Below are 20,246 nucleotides of genomic sequence, written 5' to 3'. Positions count from 1 at the left end.
AGAAAGATATGGCTGAAAGGGCTGACCCTGGAAAGCCACTTGAACTTCCCAGGCCTTGGTGTTTCCGTCTGTTAAGTCGGGAGCAGTAAATCTGTAAGTGAAATTTTGTCAGAAATGCATATAAAGTTGATTTAAAGTTTGTTGTGACCGTCCATGAGGAGCATATGACCTCAAAAGCACTTGCTTTGGGGGCTGATTTTGTAAGTGGGGGAAAATCTTAATTTCGAAGATTAGATCCTTGTGCCAAACTAATTTGGGGTGCTCTGGGGCCTGGAAATCAAAACAGGAAGGGGATTATTTCCAGCACCTAATGGAAGCACCTAGGAAGGTGCTCCATTGACTCTTGCAATGGTTTGTAGTTTGGGTCATGACAGCCTTGTCAGGGACAGCACAGATGTGGCAGATGTGCTCGCATACCTGTGCTAGTGGTTTCCCCTAGGCGAAAGAGGACAAAGTGTGAAAATACAATCAGAAACGAAAAGCCCACAATTTTAAAATATTAATAGTTTGTTAAGCATGTTCAACACATTGAATTAAGAAAATATAAAAATGTATAAAGACGAAATTGAATTCTACAACCCAGATACATCATTGTTAATATCTCTATATAATTCCTTCCAGTTTTTTTGAATATTCATATATATCTATAAATTAATCACAACTCTGGTTTCGGAGACAGAAAACCTAGCTGAAGTACAAAGGCGGATTTTCTTGCTCATGTATCTGGGGAGGATGGGACGTGAGGACCAGTGGAACTGCATTTTGAACTGCGTCAGCAGGATTCTCTGGACTCTCTTGTTTCTGCTTCTCCACGTACAGGAGTTTCTTTTTTACAAACCAGCTTCTTCATGTTGCAAGGCACTCGGCTAACCTCTCTGACCTCTACCTGGGCCACTTTCCCAGGCTCTCACTGAGCTCTGGGCACACTCACCTCTTGCACTTCCGTCTTCCCACCTCAGGACCCCTGCCTGCTACCCTCCTTCCTATGCCATTTGCCTGGCTGACCCCTTCTCATCCATCCAGATCTCAGTTCAGAAGTCCTCCCACGCAGAAAGACCCTCCCCGCCAACCTCCTCTTCCTAGTCACTGCCTATCTGAGCACCCTGGTGATCTGCATAGAACGGAGGGCAATCAGAAAAGGTTACCACTGTTTCCTTCTGGAATTACTATACTCCTCTCCTTCATGCGAACAGGGACCTCATCTCTCTCGTTAACCACTGCAGCCCCAGTGCCTAGAACAGAGACTGGCACGCAGTAGGTGCTCATCATCAACACGTGTGTTGAGCAATCAAATGAGAGGAAGGGGTGCCGCAGCTCCAGGCTCACATCCATTGCTTTGCAACTAGAAGGGAGGAAGATTTTTTTCCTCCAACGCAAGTCAAAATTAAAAGGTCCTGGGAAATGATCTTGTTCAGTGAGGTGGGGCTCCTGTCACCAGTCACCGTGGGGCAGGTGATGTGGCACTGCTAATAGGAACACAGGATGAAGGAGACATTTCTCAGAAGAAGGCAGATGTGGTTTTGGATGAGCCGGCATCAGGCACACTCCCCTCCCTGCCTTAGGTCTCTTGTTCTAGCTGATGCCTTGGCCTTGCCTGCTCTTCCCAGGTACCTGCCTGATGAATTCGCTCCTTTCCAAGTAAAAACTTCTCCCTCTCAAGGAGGCCCACACCCATCACCTTCTTTAATACTGAAACCTCCCACCTCCTCAATCCCCTCCCCAGCTGCCCTGGCCCCAGAGCTCCCCCTGATTCTGCTCTACGGTTTTCTTTTTTCTGCAGCATCTGCCACACTCTAATGTATTGTATAAAGTCCGTTTTCATTACGCTGCTTGTCTCTCACCCGTCCCCTGTGCTAGAACAGACTCTTCATAGAGGCAGTATCTTCGTTCATGGGTGCACCACAGGCACCCAGAACACTGCCTGGCATGGAGTGCAGTCAGGGAGTCTCTGCTGAGTGAATAAACGTGTCTGCACAGTCATTCATTTGGCAAATGGGGGTACAGCGGTGAATAAGAAAGGCAAAGTCCTTTTGCTCATGCACGTGGAGAGGTGGGCAGAAAAAGAGGCCAACCTTTGATATATTGGATAGTGAGAAGTGCTCTGAAAAAACAAAACAAAACAGGGCTAATGGGATAGTGGTTTCTTGAGGAATGATGGTGCCACTTTGGCTAGGGAGGGAGACCTGGGAAAGCCTTAGAGAAACTGCCATTGCACGTTGGGGAAGGGCAGAGCGTAAATGTGCAGGCGGGGGCAGGCACAAATGCCAGATTCCAGCACGATTTATAAGAGCTCTTCACATATATATGAGGATGCTAACTCTTTTCTTTTCAATTAAAAAAATTTGTTTATGATATTCTGTGACACATAGAAATTTAGTTTTTATGTAGCCCAATTGAATAATCCTTTTCCAGATGATATCTGCTATCATCCTTTGTTTTTATGCTTAGAAGCGTCTTTCATATACATATGAAAATTGACCTTACCTTATAATAATTTTTCTAGTTCTTTTACAGTTTGTTTCTTACTGTTCACTGGTTTACAAGGTAACACTATTTTGTCCTTTTATTAAAAGAATAAATATTTATTGTGAAATACTTAGCAAAGATGAAGATGAAAGCCAGAATCACTCCTGATTTTACTACCTAGAGATAAACATTAGTTATGTGCTGGTGTGTTTCATTATATGTACTTAACAGATAGACTAACAGAGAAACACAGAAAAGAAAGGTGCGTGAACATATATGAATGTGGTATATATCTGGCTCATTCATTTATATATACATATACATATATGTACACACACATATACATATATCAATCATTGTTTACACTATTTTTTCAAACCTGGCTTTCACTGAAAACTGTATCTTAAAACTTTTTCGTGTCATGAATTATTTTTGCAAAACATGATTTTAAATAAAGTATGTACAATTTTCTCTCATTTAGATGGTCCATAATTTATTTAGCCAACCCCATATTGTTGGGCATTTAGGTTGTTAAATTTTTAATAGCTGTTTAAATGATATGAACTTTTAGTGACATTAGAAATAAATAAGCCAAAAATCACACTGGAATTAAATTAGACTTACACTTAACTTGTAAATTATTTGAGGAATAGTGACATCCTTATAATATTAAACCTTCCCTTACACAAACTTGGTACATCTATTTGCCTATTTATATTTTATATTACTCAACAAAGATGTGTAGTTTTCTTCACATAGTTTCAATAAATTTATTTATGTTTATTTGTACCATGTGTCTTGGTTGTTATCTTGAAAATATTATATTTTCTAACTGGCTACTGCTGATATTAGGGAAACTATTAAATTTTGTAATGGGCCCTTAAGTCTTCCCTTTTATTTGTTTTATTACATTTTTATGACATCTATGAATAATAATACATTTGTCTGGTACTTTACAACATTTACATGTTACCATTTTTCATTTATTGTTGCATGGCTAGAAAGTTTAGGACAACTGTTTTATAATAGCAGCGAAGGGGGTCATTATAGTGCTTGTTCTATGTTAATGGGAATTCCGCTAATGCTCTACCATTAGACAGGATGTTTTGCTCTCGGACTGAGAGTGATTGCTTTGTGTTAGCAAAATATCCAAATATCCTTTTTTTTTTTTTTTTTTTTTTTTTGCGGTACGCGGGCCTCTCCCTGTTGTGGCCTCTCCCGCCGCGGAGCACAGGCTCCGGACGCGCAGGCTCAGCGGCCATGGCTCACGGGCCCAGCCGCTCCGCGGCACGTGGGATCCTCCCAAACCGGGGCACGAACCCACATCCCCCGCATCGGCAGGCGGACTCCCAACCACTGCGCCACCAGGGAAGCCCCAAATATCCTTTTTTTCCTACTTTACGAGGAGTTTTAATAGGAATGGTGTTGAAGTGTGTTAAGTACCATTCTGGCATCTCTCAAAATGACTGCAGAGCTTTTCTTCTTTGACCTATGATTGAGTACGTTTACAGGGTAGTAGTATATAAGGGAAACTTATCAGTTGGTAGCATACTGTTGTTTGAATAAATTGCTGGATTTGAATTACTAGCATTTCATATGGATGTCTTATATCACTATTCATAAATTCGATCAATCTGTTTTATTTTCTTGTGCTATCTCTATCACTTTTAGTATCAAGCTTATCACATAATCAAGGCCTTAAAAAGTCCTGTAGCAAAGAAGTCTGTTAAATTCTGTAACCCTAGAATTCTCAAAAGCATTTGATTATAAAATCTACTTTTTATATAACTTGTTAATATTAAGTTAAAAAGTCAAATGAAAGGGAGAAATATTTACAATATATATACCAAGACATATAGTAAAAATTCATTTTAAAACCCTGTAAATCAATACGGAAAAGGGAAATTATCTCATAAGAGAATGGACAAAGAATCTGAACAAATAATGGACAAAGGAAGAAATCTAAATATTTGAAAAGTTGCCCAGTCTCATTAGAATCAAACCATTTATAATTTTTTTAAATGAAAAATTTTTTGCTCTCCTGTTGAGAAAAATTAGGATAATTGAAAATATCTAAGATTGGCAAAGGTGTGGGGAAAGCAGTGTTTATAACTATAAAAGAGAAGAGCTATTTTGGACAGAAATTTAGCATTACTTATATAAAAAAAGAGAATATTGTTTATATGAGTTTCCTATTGCTTCTGTAACAAATTACCACAAACGTAGTGACTTAAAACAACATGAATTTATTATCTTACAGTTCTGGAGGTGAGGGGTCCTAAGCCGAAGATGCTGGAAGGGCTGGTCCCTTCTGGAGGCTGGAGGGGAGGCTGTTCCTTGCTGCTCCCACTTCTAGAGGTCGGCCGCATTGCTTGGCTCAAGGCCCCACAGCACATCAGCTGTGTCCACCCCCTGCTCTTGTCACCACATCACCACCCTCTTCTTCCGACCTTCTTGTCGCCCTCTTCTATGGACCCTTGTGATGGCATTTAGGACCCACTGGATAACCCAGGGCAATCTCCCCACTGCAAGATCCTTGACTTAATCACACCTACAGAGTCACCGTCACCATACGAAGTAAAATTCACAGGTTCCAGAGGTTAGGATGTGAGTATCTTTGGGGGTGGAGGAGGCATGATTCAGCCTGCCATGCTGTTCGACCAAACAACTGTACTTCTAATTTGGCTCAGAGAAATATTTGCACATATGCAGTAAAGACGTATGCACAAGGATATTTGTATTGGAGAAAAGAGAGAAACTAATTAAACACTCAACAGTAGATACATGGCTAAATGAAATAGAGTACGACTATAGCCTAGAATACTATAAAGCATTAAATCAACAAGATTCAATGTATGTACGGGCATGAAATAGTCTTGTTTCACGAAGAAAAGTAAGTTTCCATTATCCATTTGTATTTAAAATATGACATATTTTATATGTGCATTTGTACAAATATAAATACACAGAAAAATTGCTGGACTGGATACAGCTCAAATTCTTCCAGGAGTTTTCTTTTGGGAGAGGACTGGGGCTGGAGTGGAAAGAAGGGTGACTTTATATTTTACCCTATATATTCTATACTATTTGAATTATTCGTAACACCAAAAATGCCATTATATGTTATTTGTATAATAAAAAATAAGTTTACAGGCTTCCCTGGTGGCCCAGTGGTTGAGAGTCCGCCTGCCGATGCAGGGGACACGGGTTTGTGCCCTGGTCTGGGAAGATCCCACATGCCGCGGAGTGGCTGGGCCTGTGAGCCATGGCCGCTGGGCCTGTGCGTCCAGAGCCTGTGCTCCGCAACGGGAGAGGCCACAACAGTGAGAGGCCCGCGTACCGCAAAAAAAACCCCAAAAGTTTACTGTAAAAAATCCATAGGAAATAAATAGAAAATTCCAAGTAATTCTGTAAGGAGACAAAAAAAGGCCATGAAATTGTAAGCAAAACCATTCTTCAACTAAGGCAGGAAAAGTTATACTGGATTTATTTCAGTTTAGCTATAAAAGTGAAATAAAACTGCCAAAGCAGAGACTTAAAATGTACAGAGACTTACTACCATGCTCTGATTTATGTATTAACTAAAGATTTATTGTTAACTTTGAAAATGATGAGAAAATAAGGATGTGGTCCTTAAATACCAGAGTGCTGTGAACGCAGAAAAATTTGAGGCTAAGTGAGGGGTCCTTGTGTACAGGAAGCAATACCTCCCCTGTCACATGCAGTACAGTCTGATCCATTCTGCTTCATCAGGCGGGGCGGGGGTGTGGGCAGCTGGGAGAAATGGGTGAAGGCAGTTCAAAAGGAACAAACTTCCTGCTATAAAATAAAGAATCCTAGGGATGTAAGGTACAGTGTGTACAGTTAATAACACTGTATTGTGTATTTGAAAGCTGCTAAGAGAGTAAATCTTAAAAACAAAAAACAAGAAAAAAATTGGAACCATGTGTGGTGATGGATGCTAACCAGACTTACTGTGCTGATCATTTTGCAATACATTTGTATGTATCGAATCAATATGTTGTACACTTGAAACTTGTATAATGTTATATGTCAATTATACCTCAAGTTAAAAAATGCTGTTTGAGACCCATGAATCAGTTGTATGCTGCAGATTGAAAACACTGGTCCACAGTTAAGCTTCTTAGTGATGCCATGGGCTGTTATTGATCATGCTCGAGCCACCTTCAGAGACTCATCTGCATGTCGCCTGTGCACCTTCGGCTCAGACACACCACACCCTTTCATGCACCTGTGTCTTACAAACATTGTTCCTTTCTGGGATGGGCTTTTCTACCTCCTGGTCCATCTAGTGAAACACTCATCCTTGTGGCCCTTGTGTCACGGGGTTTCTCTTCCCTACTTCCTACCTGGCCAGGTGGTTAGCTATGCCCTTTTAGGTGCTCTCCAGCCAGTGAAAATTTTAAACTTTCATTTCTGTTAATGGAGTCCACACACAGTTCAGAGCTACTAGGCTGAGAACAAAACACATGCCCACTCCCCCGAACTCCAGCTCTCCAGAAGCCACCGCTTACAAATTCTTCCATCATTCCTTTTAGATTTCATGCCTTATTGATAATGGATACACTGATGCTGCTATGTACTTCATTTTAGATGCTCTTGAAAGACTTCCTATTGTAGAGTGTGACTATTTATTTTTATTGCCCTCTTTTCTCCCCTAAGGTCCTCCCCCCATTCTGGTCACATCAAAATTTTAGTTCAAATTCAGTATATACATGACTACGATTATAAACATTGGTTATCTTGGGTTATATTTTCTTGTTTGCATACCTTTAATTTTTTTCTGAAATTAATAAATACTTTCATTGTTTGTTTCCTTATAAGGTAAACTTCTAGGCAAATATCTGAAAGAGGAGGTAACCATGGAGATACTTGGGAGAAGACATTCCACACAGAAGCAATTTCTCGTTCAAAGGCCCTGGGCTGATATTGTGCTGGAAGTGTTTCAGATACGGTGAGAAGGTCAGTGTGGGTGGACTGGAGTGACAACTGGAAGAGAAGTGACTGGGGTGTAGACTGTATAGTAGAAGAGATGAACCAGGCAAAATCATGTAGGGCCTTGCAGGCCATGGTGACAACTTTGGATTTTATTCTGAATATGATGGATCCTAAAATTTATATGGAACCATAAGAGACCCAGAATTGCCCAAGCAATTCTTTTCCCGAAGAAAAAGAACAAAGCAGGAGGCATAACCCTCCCAGACTTCAGACAATACTACAAAGCTATAGTAATCAAAAGAGCATGGTATTGGCACAAAAGCAGACATATGGATCAACAGAACAGAGAGCCCAGAAATAAACCCATACACCTATGTCAATTAATCTTGAATATGATGGGAAGCCAATGGAAGGTTCTGAACAGAGGGATGATGTGGTCAAACTGTTGTCTTAAAAAGGTCACTCAGACAGCTGCAATGGGCAAAGACAGCGCTGGAGCAAGGCTGTAAACAGCGAGGCCAAGTGAGAGGCTATTGCAATAGTCCAATGAAGATACGATGGTGGCTTGGACCAGGGTGACAGCAGTAGAGATGATATAAAGCATTTGAATTCTAGATATATTCTGAAAGTAGAATGGATAGAACTTGCTAATAGATTGGATGAGAGTGTGAGAGAAAGAGCCCATTAATTCCTATTTGCCCCTTTCTTTGTAATAGAGGAAAGAAGGTGAGGGATTAAGAAGTTCAGTGACTAGTGCCAGGCTCCACAGCCAGTTAGAAGAAAGCACCTATCATGTTGCCTGGTACATAGTAGGCACTCATTAAAAATGAGTTTTACTCCCTTTGTGGCAGAGATATCTAGACTTCAAATCCAGTGCTATTTTCAGAATTCTATCCCATTACTTCCATGAGTTACATCTCTATGTGATTATTTCTACCAACAATGATCAACTAACTAATCAGCCAACAAATTAACCAAGAGTATTTATGGGCTTTTGCTGTTTCCAGCGTTGTGGAAACAGACGAGGTAACACTGTTATAACGACATCATCAACCACAACAACCGTTTATTGAATGGCTGCCATCTGTTAGCTACTTTTCATAACTTATCTCATTGAATCCTTATAACAACCTGATGGGGACTATATTACTATTACCTCCATTTTACAGGTGAGGAAACGGACGCTCAGAGAAGAAAAAATCATTCCTAGAGCCACACGCAGTGAATAGTTCAGCCAGGATTTGGACTCAGCTCATCTTAGAAAATATAATCCCTGTGTCAAAAGATCTTATGAGAGACATCAGTCTTCTTGGCAAGAAATGATCAATGAGCACTTACAAGAGGGTGAATAAATAAAGTGGTCTCTCTTTTGTGCTCTGGAAATCAGAAAAAGGACGGACTGATCTCGAATGTAAGTTTGATTTTGAAATATGGGTCGTATTTAGACAGAGTGAGATGAAAGGAGAGGGAATCCTAGGTTGCGGCAGTGAAGTGATGTCTAATCAAAGGCCTGGCGGTTGAGATGATGCTACTGGGGGGTCAGGGAGACCCAGACCCGGCTGTATTAACAGGTTCAGGCTGAGAAGTGGTAGCATAATTGGGCTACACCTCCGATTCCCCGTCCACCTGATGATACCCAAAACTTTCCTGGAGGAATCTTGTGTTCTCTAGGGTAGAGGCCCACTTAAGGCCTTTCTAGGTCCTTCCTTTTAGGGACTTTTCACCCCACATCATAAAAAAATACTAAGATGCATTTAGTATTTAATCTCACATTAAATACATTTTATACATAAGTATACGTCACAGGATTTTACAATGTCCCCAGTTCAGTCTCAGATTGTCTGAGGCCCTAAGTCAAGAGATGCTTCCTTCCAAAGTGAGGTGTGAGTTGGCTACACAGAACTAATAAAAGGAGGTTTCAATAGACCACAGTGTTTTGACTCTTGAACATTTCCCTTGCACTGAGGGTATAAAGGAGTCAGGAGATCGAAGATTAAGAGAGAATGTTTAGTGAGAACTGCTGCTGAGTCCCACCCACTCTGCCTTTAAGAGAGGATGGGGGGCATTTGCACTTCACATCAAGTCTGGAGAGAAGGGGGCTTTAAGGAGACCACTCAGAGAGCTTAAACGCTTCCCGCACAATTTGAATCACACAGTGGACTGGGATCTAACCTACACCCCAGAAATCTACAGGATGAGAATACCAGGCTAGTCCCCTGACAGTGGAACTAGGGTAATTTACTGCATGGGTGGCCAATGCTCTCAGAGCCTGCCTGGAGAAAGGAGGCTCAGGTGTCCCCGAGGAGCAGAGGGGACTGCTGGCACGGCACACCTCGCTTAGGCTGTCTTAGACCTTGACCAAGTAAGTCATCCACGTGATGGGCAAGTGAATAGCTAGACCCTCATGAGAAGGGGGAGAAAGCAACCTGCAGGGAAAGATCCCCGTGACTGGCGGAGGGTCTCCAAAGAGCTGATGTGAGCATCCCGATAAACGGTCAGCTTTTCAGTCCCTCTCTGATGCCAACTCCTGGTGACATGGGTCTGTCTGCCCCCTTTTCCGCCTTCCTCCCTTACCCCTTCAGCCATGGTCATCCAAATAGGAAAGAAGGTTAACTGTGAAAACTATAAAAGGAAGAAGTAGTAACCACATGCTCCTCCACACACACAGAATACATTTAAAGGGAACCAGAATAAAACTGCCTATGACTGCATCTCAGGAGTCATGGTTGTCCCACCAAAAGGTCATGTATATGAGCTGAATTTAGTTGACACACAACTGCATGCTGTTGACACCTGAATACTTGCTAAGTTTGATTTTGTAGAATTTTTTCCTCATATTTTGGAGACGACATCTTTTTAGTCTCATATCTTAAATATTTTCATAGGGTCCTAAAAGGCTCATGTGTCCTATAGTACATAATGGGTAAAATGACCATGGACTGCATAGCTGGAAGATCTCTGGGCTTGGATTCTGAAGATGTGAGTTCAAGCCTGGCTCTAACATTGAGGTTTGTGACTCTGGGCAAGTCAGTTCTCTGGGCCCTGGCTTTCTCATCAGTGAAGCGAGGAGGCTGGACCAGTTGGCCTCTCCTGTCCTGACTGATTCTCACACTCACGTCTCTTGGATTTCATTGGTGGCTCGTGGATCCTGACATACAGTCAGCTTAAATAAACGTTTATTTGCTTAATGAATAAACCAGTGACAGCTGGTCCCAGCCAAGCCCTCCCGACTTTGCCTTTGTGTCTCTTTGGAACAGGAGGGTAGCAGGTTGTCTTTGGGTCACAGGAGAGTCTGCTCCTCCCCCGAGGGATAGGCAAGCACGCAGACGCGGCTCCTACCTTGCTGAGGGTGCTGAGGGCTGCCTGGGCCGCCGTGAGCGCTGGCTCTGCCTTGGCCAGGTCTTCCTCACAGTCCTCCTGCTTCTGCTTCACCTCTAGCGTGAGGAGGGCCACCTTCTGCGCCTCCTTGTCTGCGATGGCTTTCTCTCTGCTTGCCTTGTCTGTCTCTACGCCCACCACCTGAATCAGCTTGTCTGCATCTGCATTCTTCTGTTTCAGTTCCACTTCCTGGGCAGCCAGCTTGGCTTTCAGATCATCCACCTGCAGCAGAGAAGCAGCAGGTTTATTCGGACATGACTGTGGGGGTCTGACCCTGCAGAGCAGAGAAGAATGCCGACTCCTGATGCAAAGGTGAAAAGCTGAGATCTCAGCTGGGACCAAGCTCCCTGACCTGGGAAAGAAAAGGAACCCTGGACTCCCTCTTCCTCTCCCCTCTGCAGTAAATGTGGTGGAAGATTCTAAGCAACACATGCCCTGACCTTCCTTTCTCCTTGATGCCCAAATGACATAGGCTGCTTCTCACTGACATTGGTGCCTATATTTTACAAAACCTCACATGCCTAACATAATACTTTGCACATAGTAGGCCCTTAATAAAAACCAGGCATTCTTTAATTGAAATTGGCCAATGTGGAACACACCAAGGATTTAGCAAACTATAAAAATGAGTGTCCACTGTGCATCCTGAAAGATGGAATATATGAGCAGACAGTGACCAGACCATAAAAGTAGAACTCTGAATCAGAACTCACAGTAACCAGCCCAGGAAACCAGCCCATTATCTACAATAACCAGCTCAGGAAGCCAGCCTGCTATAGGTCATACTTGTAGGAAGTCAGATTACTGTCCAAGTAACAGTCCAGGAAGACAGATAACAACCTCTGTAACAATCAGCCCCAGATGGCCAGGACTTGATTAATAACTGACAACTTTCTTAATTTTGTCCCTGCTTCCAACGTAGGACCAATGAGAGAAATTCAAACACACACCCCTAACCAATCACACAGGGTGCCCTGCTTCCAGTCAGCCCTCCTCCAGCTTCCAAGGGCCAACAGCCTTCATCCAGGAACGTTCCCTTCTTCCCACTATCAAGCTTTCCCACTCCTCTGCCTGCCTTTGTGTCTCTGCCAAAGTGCGAACAGTGGTGGCTGACGCCCTTGCTAGAGCAGGCTCTGAACAAAGAGCCTCTGAGTGTTCTCATTTGGTTCGTCTTCATCTATTTCCACAATCCTTTCAAGAAATCAATGACCAGGTTGAAATGGGACAGCAAGGATTCCGATGGTCCTGACCACCTGGGTTCCCTGCCCAGCCTCCATATTCATGTGCATCTGGAGGCAGTAATGAAGTGATGGGGATGTTGGCTCTCAGGAAACCTTCTATTTCCCTGATCAGCTAGGGAGGGATGAATGGTTTTCTATGTGTTCAGTAGACTGTGATGGTTCTCAGAATGTGGTCCTTGGACCAGAAACATCAGCATCACCTGGGTACTTGTTAGAAATGCAAATTCTCCGGCCCACTCTGGACCTACTGGATCGGAAACTCTGGCAATGGGGCCCTGAGATCTGTGTTTTAACAGGCCCTCTGGGTGAATCTGATGCCCGCCTAGGTTTGAGAATCGTTGGCCTAAGTCATGGCTTTTTCATGTGCAAGGAGAAGACTCATCTATTTCTGGAAAGTAAAAAAGCCAATTGTACTTGCAATATGGCCCATAAACTTTACATTGCAGCATGACCTCTCGTCCCTCATTTTCCTGAAGTCTATTTCACGCAACAACCAAATATTACTTCAGAGCTCGTGGAACGCGTCAAACAGATCCCAGTGCTTTATGATACAAAAATAAAACGGAGGCTTAGAAGCTTCTGATAATCCCTTTTCATGGCAGATCGAAAGAAAAGAAAATGAAGGCAGAAGAAAAAAAAGAACGCTCTTTAATTTTGTGTATCCATAGAAACTGGAGACTTTGCATTAACCTCAAATGAAGGCCTGCTCCCTAGAACTCGTCTTATGTTCCCGCATTGGAAGGTTAATCCATTTCCACCTCCCGTTGTTCAGCTGCAGAGAGTTATTTCTACAAGGACAAAGATGCAATTGTAAATCAAAATGATTGAACCACATAATCACTCCAGTCAGCAAACACACCAGTAACTTTTTGTTCCTTTTTAAATCTTGGGAGATTTGAGAAAATTGAAGTGGGTTTTTTTTTGTTGTTGTTATTGTTGTTTGTTTTACGGATTGCAGATTTGGCTTATGACCTCAGGCTCACATTACCGGCACTATGGATGGGAGCTTTATAGCTCTTAAGCTGTGACGTGGAGTGACATGAGGGTCCCACCAGTCAGAAGTAGGCTGCTCCCCACAAAGCTACAGAGAAAGCACAACTCAGGGTCATTTTATGGCTCTTATGTAGTAGAACAGGACATTGAAATAGGTTACTTAAATTTTTTGTCTTCCTTTATTCCCTTATTCAAAGTATTCGAGCCATATTCTGGGTCTCTTCTTATTTAGACACTCCCACGCCTGGGTAGGAGGATTAAGAGGGAAAGTGTCACCAATACTGATGAGACCCTTTCTCTCAGTCTTGCCGACCCCATGACTATTGACCATATGTGCCAGGTGGGGGGATGCTGACTGAGTCCAGTGAGGACCGGATAGTGGTGAGAGACCCTCTCTTCTTTGAGGTCCAGGCACGTGATGTTACGGAGGGAGGCCAAGCTTCTCAGGACCTCCCCCCAGAGCTCCAGAAGAAGGAGAAGGAATCCAGGATAATCAGTCGCCAAAAACACTCCACTGAGGAGAGGAGGCCTGGAGATATCTTCCTTCTTGACTCAGAATCCATACGGTCACCCAACACCTTCTGATATGAATTTGGACTTCAAGCAGGCTTTCCTCTTAGATATAGATGTTTTCCATCTATAGTAGATATCTGTTAGGTTTGCCTGCCTAATAATAATAATTTTAAATAATTGCCTGCCTAATAATAATAATTATTAATTTTAATAATAAAAATAATAAATTTCCTCTTAGATATAGATGTTTTCCATCTATAGTAGATATCTGTTAGGTTTGCCTGCCTAATAATAATAATTTAATAATAATAAAAAACCCTATGTTTTGGTAACATACCTTGATTTTCCTTTGAAGACCTTTCCTTCGCAAGTCTTTGTATTTTGGGTGAAGCTGACTTTGGTGGTTGTGATGGATCCTGGCTTGGCCAATGAGAGTATCCAAGTTACAGAGATTGGTTCAACTATGGGCAAACCAATGACCCAAAGAGGTCAATCAGAGCCAACCCAGGAACTTAGCTGAAAATACTGGTAAAGAAGCAAAGCAGACAGAATACTAATCTGAGGTTTCAGAGGCATGGGGGTTGCCCGCTTGAACAGGGACATCTAGTGAATATGCAGCACCAGTCTTGTCCAAAGTAAACTCTATCCCTCACTTTTCAGTTATATGAATCAATCCATTTTTTTTCTGTTTTTTATTTTTTAATTTAATTTACTTTTTAAAAGATTTTTCTGATGTGGACCATCTTTAAAGTCTTTATTGAATTTATTACAATATTGCTTCTGTTTCATGCTTTTTTTGGTTTTTTGGCCGTGAGGCATGTGGGATCTTAGCTCCCTGACCAGGGATCAAACCTGCACCCCCTGCACTGGAAGGTGAAGTCCTAACCACTGGACTGCCAGGGAAGTCCCAATCCACTTTTAAAAATTTTGTTTTGTTGTCTTGTCTAAACCAACATTAGTTGGATTTTGGTTAGTTGCCATCGAAAGGGCCCTGATAGATATCTAATGCAATCTCAAAATTTTCTCTCCTCTTCTCCTTCCCTCCCCTGCTGTATTTTCCATCTTTTCATCTTTTTTTTTTTTCTTGTAGGGTGAATTTGAGTTAGTTTTTTTTTTTCACTTGCAACCAAAGGGTCTTGAGAAATACATCATCACAAATTAACTGTCAACTTCAGGTGGCCTGAGATTATTTTAAATCCCAAGATAAACTGAACTTAAAAGTTTCCAGATAGACAGATTTGTGGATTAAATCCTCTCTGCAGGGAACTGGTAGTGGCCTACGGGCCACCATCTACGAACGCTTCTTCCGGCCAACAGACCCTCTTCCTCATGAACCCACTGGAGTTAGACACAGAAGCGAGGTCGCCAGTGAGAGAGGAAGGGAGGCCCCAGTCACAGTGGGGGGCTCTGACTGTGTCACAAGAGAGAACTGACTGCCCTCCAAAGACTGACTTTTAACTTGAAGTGACCAAGTCAACCTGAAATGCAAAATTAAGAGATTTCTACTCTTAAAGGAAAAAAGATGGACCCAGAGCTAAGTTAAACTCAGTTACGGAAAAATAAAGTTATATTCTGACCAGCTGAATCAAAGCATGAAATTATAAGTCTAAAGTTTATTAAATTTTAGATTACCATACGATTGTTAATTATTGTCATTATTACTACTTCCAATACTACTATTATTGCTAAATAAATTCAGGGTCTGTCTGAGCCTGAGCTGTAAGATCCATTTAGCCTACTCCTACCAGATTATGTACACCAAAAGCTGTCACAATTGGGTAGAAGGATACCGTAGAATATAATTCAAGTCATTACCCTTATACCAAGATTTATGGCGCTGTACTTCTGTCCTTTTCTACCAAAGGAATAATTCCAGATGAAGGGTTTATATCAGAGTTAGGCACCCCAGATACCATTTTTACAAGAAGAATCATCATTATATAACCATCAATAAGTTTGGAATATACATCAGGTGACAGAATTGCAAAAGACCCATTCTCTACCCACTCTCTGAACTTGTAGGTGATTTTAGAACCTGTTCATTTATTTGCCTATCCATCTATCATCTACCCATCTACCCATTTATAGAACACATTCTATGTGCAACTGAATCCTGATTTCTGCCCTTGAAGAACTGATAACAGTATGGCATGATATATGCAAGAGAAGAAACATATTTCAAGGATTAATTCATGACATTGTTAATCAACCATACTTCAATTTTCAAAAAAAGGATGAATAATTCAAGGAACATAGAGAAAACAGAGAAGGGAATGTATACTGCTCAGAGCTTAGAGAGGGCTTCTGGGCAGGGAGCTATCAAATATTTTTAGGTCTTGACAGTGACAAGTTGACAAGGTGGGGGCGTATATAAAGACACAGAGATGTGAGCAAGCTGTGGAGTTTGGGGGGAACTTCAAATAGTAGTGCTGGACTTCAGGGTAGTAGAAAAGAGGAAGAGGAGAGTGAAGCTATATGCAATTTAAAAAGTTCCAGAAAAGTTCAGAGAATCTGAACTGCAATGTCTAGATCATTAAGGCCTACTGAAGAGAATACTCAGACTTGTGGTTTGAACAAAGATCACGCTAAGAGCAGGAGAGAGGTTGGTCTGAAGCTGTGCTGTCTAGCTTGGCAGCCACCAGCCACGCGTGGTTAATGAGCACTTAAAACGTGGCTTAAAATGTAGCATTCTACTTCGTCTCTCTTACTGTATTCTGGCAGCATTCCAGACTGCAAGCACTTAAAACGTGGCTTGTTCCAATTGAGATGCGCTGTAAGTATAATCATACAGATGAGTTTCTGAAGCCTTGTAGAAAAAAAGGGAAAATATTTTATTAACAACTTTTTTTACATTGATTACATGTTAAAATGATAATATTTTGGATATACTGGGTTAAATAAAATGTTGCTAAAATATGTGATAAAATTATATACTACTAAAATATATAATTAAAATAAAATTCACTTCATTTTTACTTTTTTTGATGCAGCTACTAGAAAATTTAAATTTGCATCTATGTCTTGCAGGGTGTTTCTATTGGATAGTGCTGGTCTAGAGTGCTGTCAGAATATAGTCAGGGAGACTAAGTAGAATGTTATTAATTAATTAATTAATTCATTCATTCAACAAATACTTATTGAGTGCCTGCTCTGTCCACGCACTGTTTTAGGCACTTGGGATACATCAGCAAACAAAACAGACAAGGATCCCTGTTCTTATAGAGCTTGTATCCAACAGATGGAGATAGACCGCAAAACATAAATATAATGAAAAGTAAATTATATAATTTGTTAGAGAGGGGCAAATTCTATGGGGAAAAGATAAAGTAGAGCAGAATAAGGGGATCAGGAGTGGTGTGGGGTCGCAATTTAAAATGGGGTCATCTGGTAGGATTCTTTGAGAAGGTGACATTTGAAGGAGATGAGGGAGGAAGCCTTCAGTGGATATTAGAGGGAAGAGCATCCCAGGGACAGGAACAGCCAGTACAAAGGCCTGAAGTGTCTGAGGAAAGAGCAAAGAAGGGGTGAGGTTCAAGAGGAATGCCGTGGGGTTGGGACAGTAGGAGATGAGGTCTGAGAGTTAACAGGGCAGGGCTGGGGAGGAACCTCATTGTAATGAGGGAAATAGGGGCCATCTCAGGGTTTTAAGCAAAAAAGTGACATACCTGTGCTTTAAATTGATCACTTCACTCTGGCTGCTCAGCTGATGACAGACTATTCAGGGGGCAACAGTGGACGCAGACAAACTAGTTAGATGGTATTGTAGCTACCCAAGTAAAAGATGTCGGTGGCTCAGATCAGAGTAGTAGCAGTGTAGGAGGTGCAGTGGGATTCTGGGCATGTTGGCAGTCAGAGCCAACTGTGATTTTCTGATGGACTGGCTGTAGGTGGTGAGAGAAAGAGAGGCATGAGCAGAGTCAAGGGTGACCTCAAAGAGTCTGGCTGATAGGTGATGCAAGAGGATGTGGGTGAAGCAGGCTTGGGATGGGGGAGACACTTGAGAGTTCAGTTTATCGAAATAATCTGGGTAAGAAGTGTCTAAAATGGGGGACACAGCAAGAAGAGTACCTCTGAGAGATACTTGGAAAACTTATAGAATGTATTAACGCTGAAATGTGGGAAGTGAGGGAAGGGGAGGAGCCTAAGATAACACTGCAGTTGCCGGGGTAGGTAACTGGGTAGATAGACGTATTATTCATTCAAGTAGAGAAGATAGAAGGAGAAGAAACAGACTGATGCCAGGACTCGGGAGGGTTCTCCACCGACTATGGCAGATAGAGCTGGATTCACCTCACGGTATAACCAGGCTTCTCCTTGTTAAACAGAGATTGCCTAAAACAGGAAAACAGACTCCGTTCATTGTCTGCTCAAAGCCCCAGGGTCTGTACAAGACAGAATACTGGGCACTGCTCTGTGAGTGTCAGAGCACCTTTCCTTTCCCATTGTTTGCTCCCCAGCAATTGTCCTTTGCACAGACTGACCAGCAATTCCCAGAGGATAAATGGCTAGGAGGTGGAACAGGGGCTGGTGGGGATACAGAATGTTCTGAGGGCACTGTAGGTTGGGGGAGACAGGAAGAGGAAGAGCTGAGAGATGGTAAAAAATAAATCTGGTAGTACTGCATTCTGGGATTCTATCTTTTGCTGTTTTCTAGACGTTCAGAGATTGAGAGAACAAGAAAGGGATTGGGGCAAGAAGACGCTACCTTTCTCTGACAAAGGTGGGCACCAGGTAAGCTGCTAGGGCCTGGACTGGGATCTGTGTACTGTAGCTCTAAGAAGGGGGTTTGGTCATGACACTAATGGAAAGAGAGTAGCATCACAGATAATTGTCACATACGATTTGTTGACAAACATCGAGTTTGAACAGATCTCACCATGCTGGGAGGTAAACAAAGGGAAAAAAATGTCTTTATATAAATACAGGACAAAGAAAGGAATAGCATCTAGAAGACTATGATGAGCAACGCAGCTCTGAAAATGACCCATTACTGGATCTAGAAAAGACATCAGAAAAGCTATTCGGCATCATCGGTAGAATGGTTTCTGTGATATAGTTGCAGAAAAATAGGCTGAAACAAAAAAGCAACGTTGGAAAGGGAAAAGGATGAGATGAGGAAGGTCTGTGGGGATATCGAAAATGTAATAGTGTAGTTGAAGTCTTCACTGGAAGCCTAAGAAGCAGAAGCAATATTGCCCACGATTAGATTAGTATTGTTGAGGATAAACTTGAAAAGCTCTCCTAGAATGTAGAGGAAAAGGCCAAAGGGATGGAAAGCAATGAGGGAGCAGATAATAGATATGGAGCACAAGGAACCCATCTAGTTCATCATTGCTCCTGGAGGAGAGGCCCGACCAGATGAGCAAAAGCTGATAATAGAAGAAAAATTTCCCGAGCAGAAGAAATTCCACGTGTATAGATTGCAAGGGCTCATTGCATCCCACTAAGTGAACGGAAATCCTTTAGATACATTACGTCTATGAATCAAGAAACTGAAGTAGGGAGAAAGGGCAAGTCAGAAGGAGGAAGTTCAATAGAGCTATTCCAAAGGCAGAGCTCTGAGAAAGTGACAGTAAATGAAAGGCTTAGAAATCTAGAGCAACATGTGATGCCCAAGAATTAAATTGATTACAATTTTAGTTTAATTGTGCAAATGCATGAAATTTCATTGCCTTAATGAGAGGCCGGCTCTGCGGCTGGTAAGCAGAGCACAAAAAGGGGCCATTGAGGGACCAGCAATATTTGATGGGCATGAGCAGGGCAGAGAAGGCGCTAGAGCTGTCCCCAGCTCTCAAGGGAAGGACAGTAAATTAACTGAAATAGATTCGTTCCATTTGGAAGAGTAAGTAGAAAAACAAAACAAGGACAAGACAACAGGGGCCTTCTTCTGATGGCCAACCACTTAGGAACATTTGAGGGAACGCATGATATGAGACAGGATTTGTTTAAGAAATTAGATTCCAATGGCTCTTTGACAGATTACATGGTAAGACACAAGAAACATAAGAAAATTGGTATAACCCTGCAACCATTTCTCCCAGCCATTCATCTCTTCGGGTTTTGATGATGAAAGGACTATGTGTTGGAGAGGAAAAGAAAGTAGAGGAAAAGGAAGAGGTGATAAACAGAAAGACAGAAGAGGAGATTCAGGGGATTCCTGTGCCAGTGAGAGGAAGCGCCAAACTGCAGCTGGGGATGGGCACTTCCACTGGAGAACTCGGCTGGGCTTCTGGTGAGGCAGGAAAGACAGGGCCGGGCCTTAGGCAGAGGGCAATATCACCTCCTTGTTTTGCTTTTTAATGAGGCCATGATGCATGGAGGAATGGCATCTAAAACAGAAACTGCGTAGCATCTGAACAAGAAACTCTGACCATGAAAACTGCAGACCATGCGCAATAAAAATGCACAGGTTGCTGATGACTCTGTACGACCTTTCACGTGTGGCACTTGACTAGTAAGGTAGAATTTAAGGGAAAACAGCTCTTAGAGTGCATGTATTGTGGCTTCAGGAGACAAATGGGCAGGACCGGGAGTTGATGCAACCTGGTGCCATCCAGGCCACCCTTCAACCCTCCCCCAGTGAATATTCCATCCCTAATCACAAAGACCCCACCCATTCAAAGGGCTAAAAATAGGATAAAAGGAGGATCAAAAAACCCTGCGGCGGGCTTCCCTGGTGGCACAGTGGGTGAGAGT

The 20,246-nt window shown here is 42.3% G+C and overlaps 1 protein-coding gene across 1 annotated transcript in view; it reads right to left on the bottom strand.

The window, feature by feature from the left end:
* The window catches only part of DNAH9 (dynein axonemal heavy chain 9), a 299,454-nt gene that overhangs the window by 82,993 nt on the left and 196,215 nt on the right, over positions 1-20,246 (bottom strand). The window contains exon 49 of the mRNA XM_027131074.1: positions 10,765-11,025. Within this exon, the coding sequence (XP_026986875.1) occupies positions 10,765-11,025 (261 nt within the window). The remainder of the gene's footprint in view (positions 1-10,764; positions 11,026-20,246) is intronic.

This window comes from Aethalodelphis obliquidens, unplaced genomic scaffold, assembly GCF_003676395.1.
Source record: "Aethalodelphis obliquidens isolate GAN/ISIS:26980383/991018 unplaced genomic scaffold, ASM367639v1 scaffold38, whole genome shotgun sequence".
Lineage (NCBI taxonomy): Eukaryota > Metazoa > Chordata > Mammalia > Artiodactyla > Delphinidae > Aethalodelphis > Aethalodelphis obliquidens.
The sequence above is the reverse complement of the archived record's forward strand: the minus strand, read 5'-3'. Positions and strand labels throughout refer to the sequence as shown.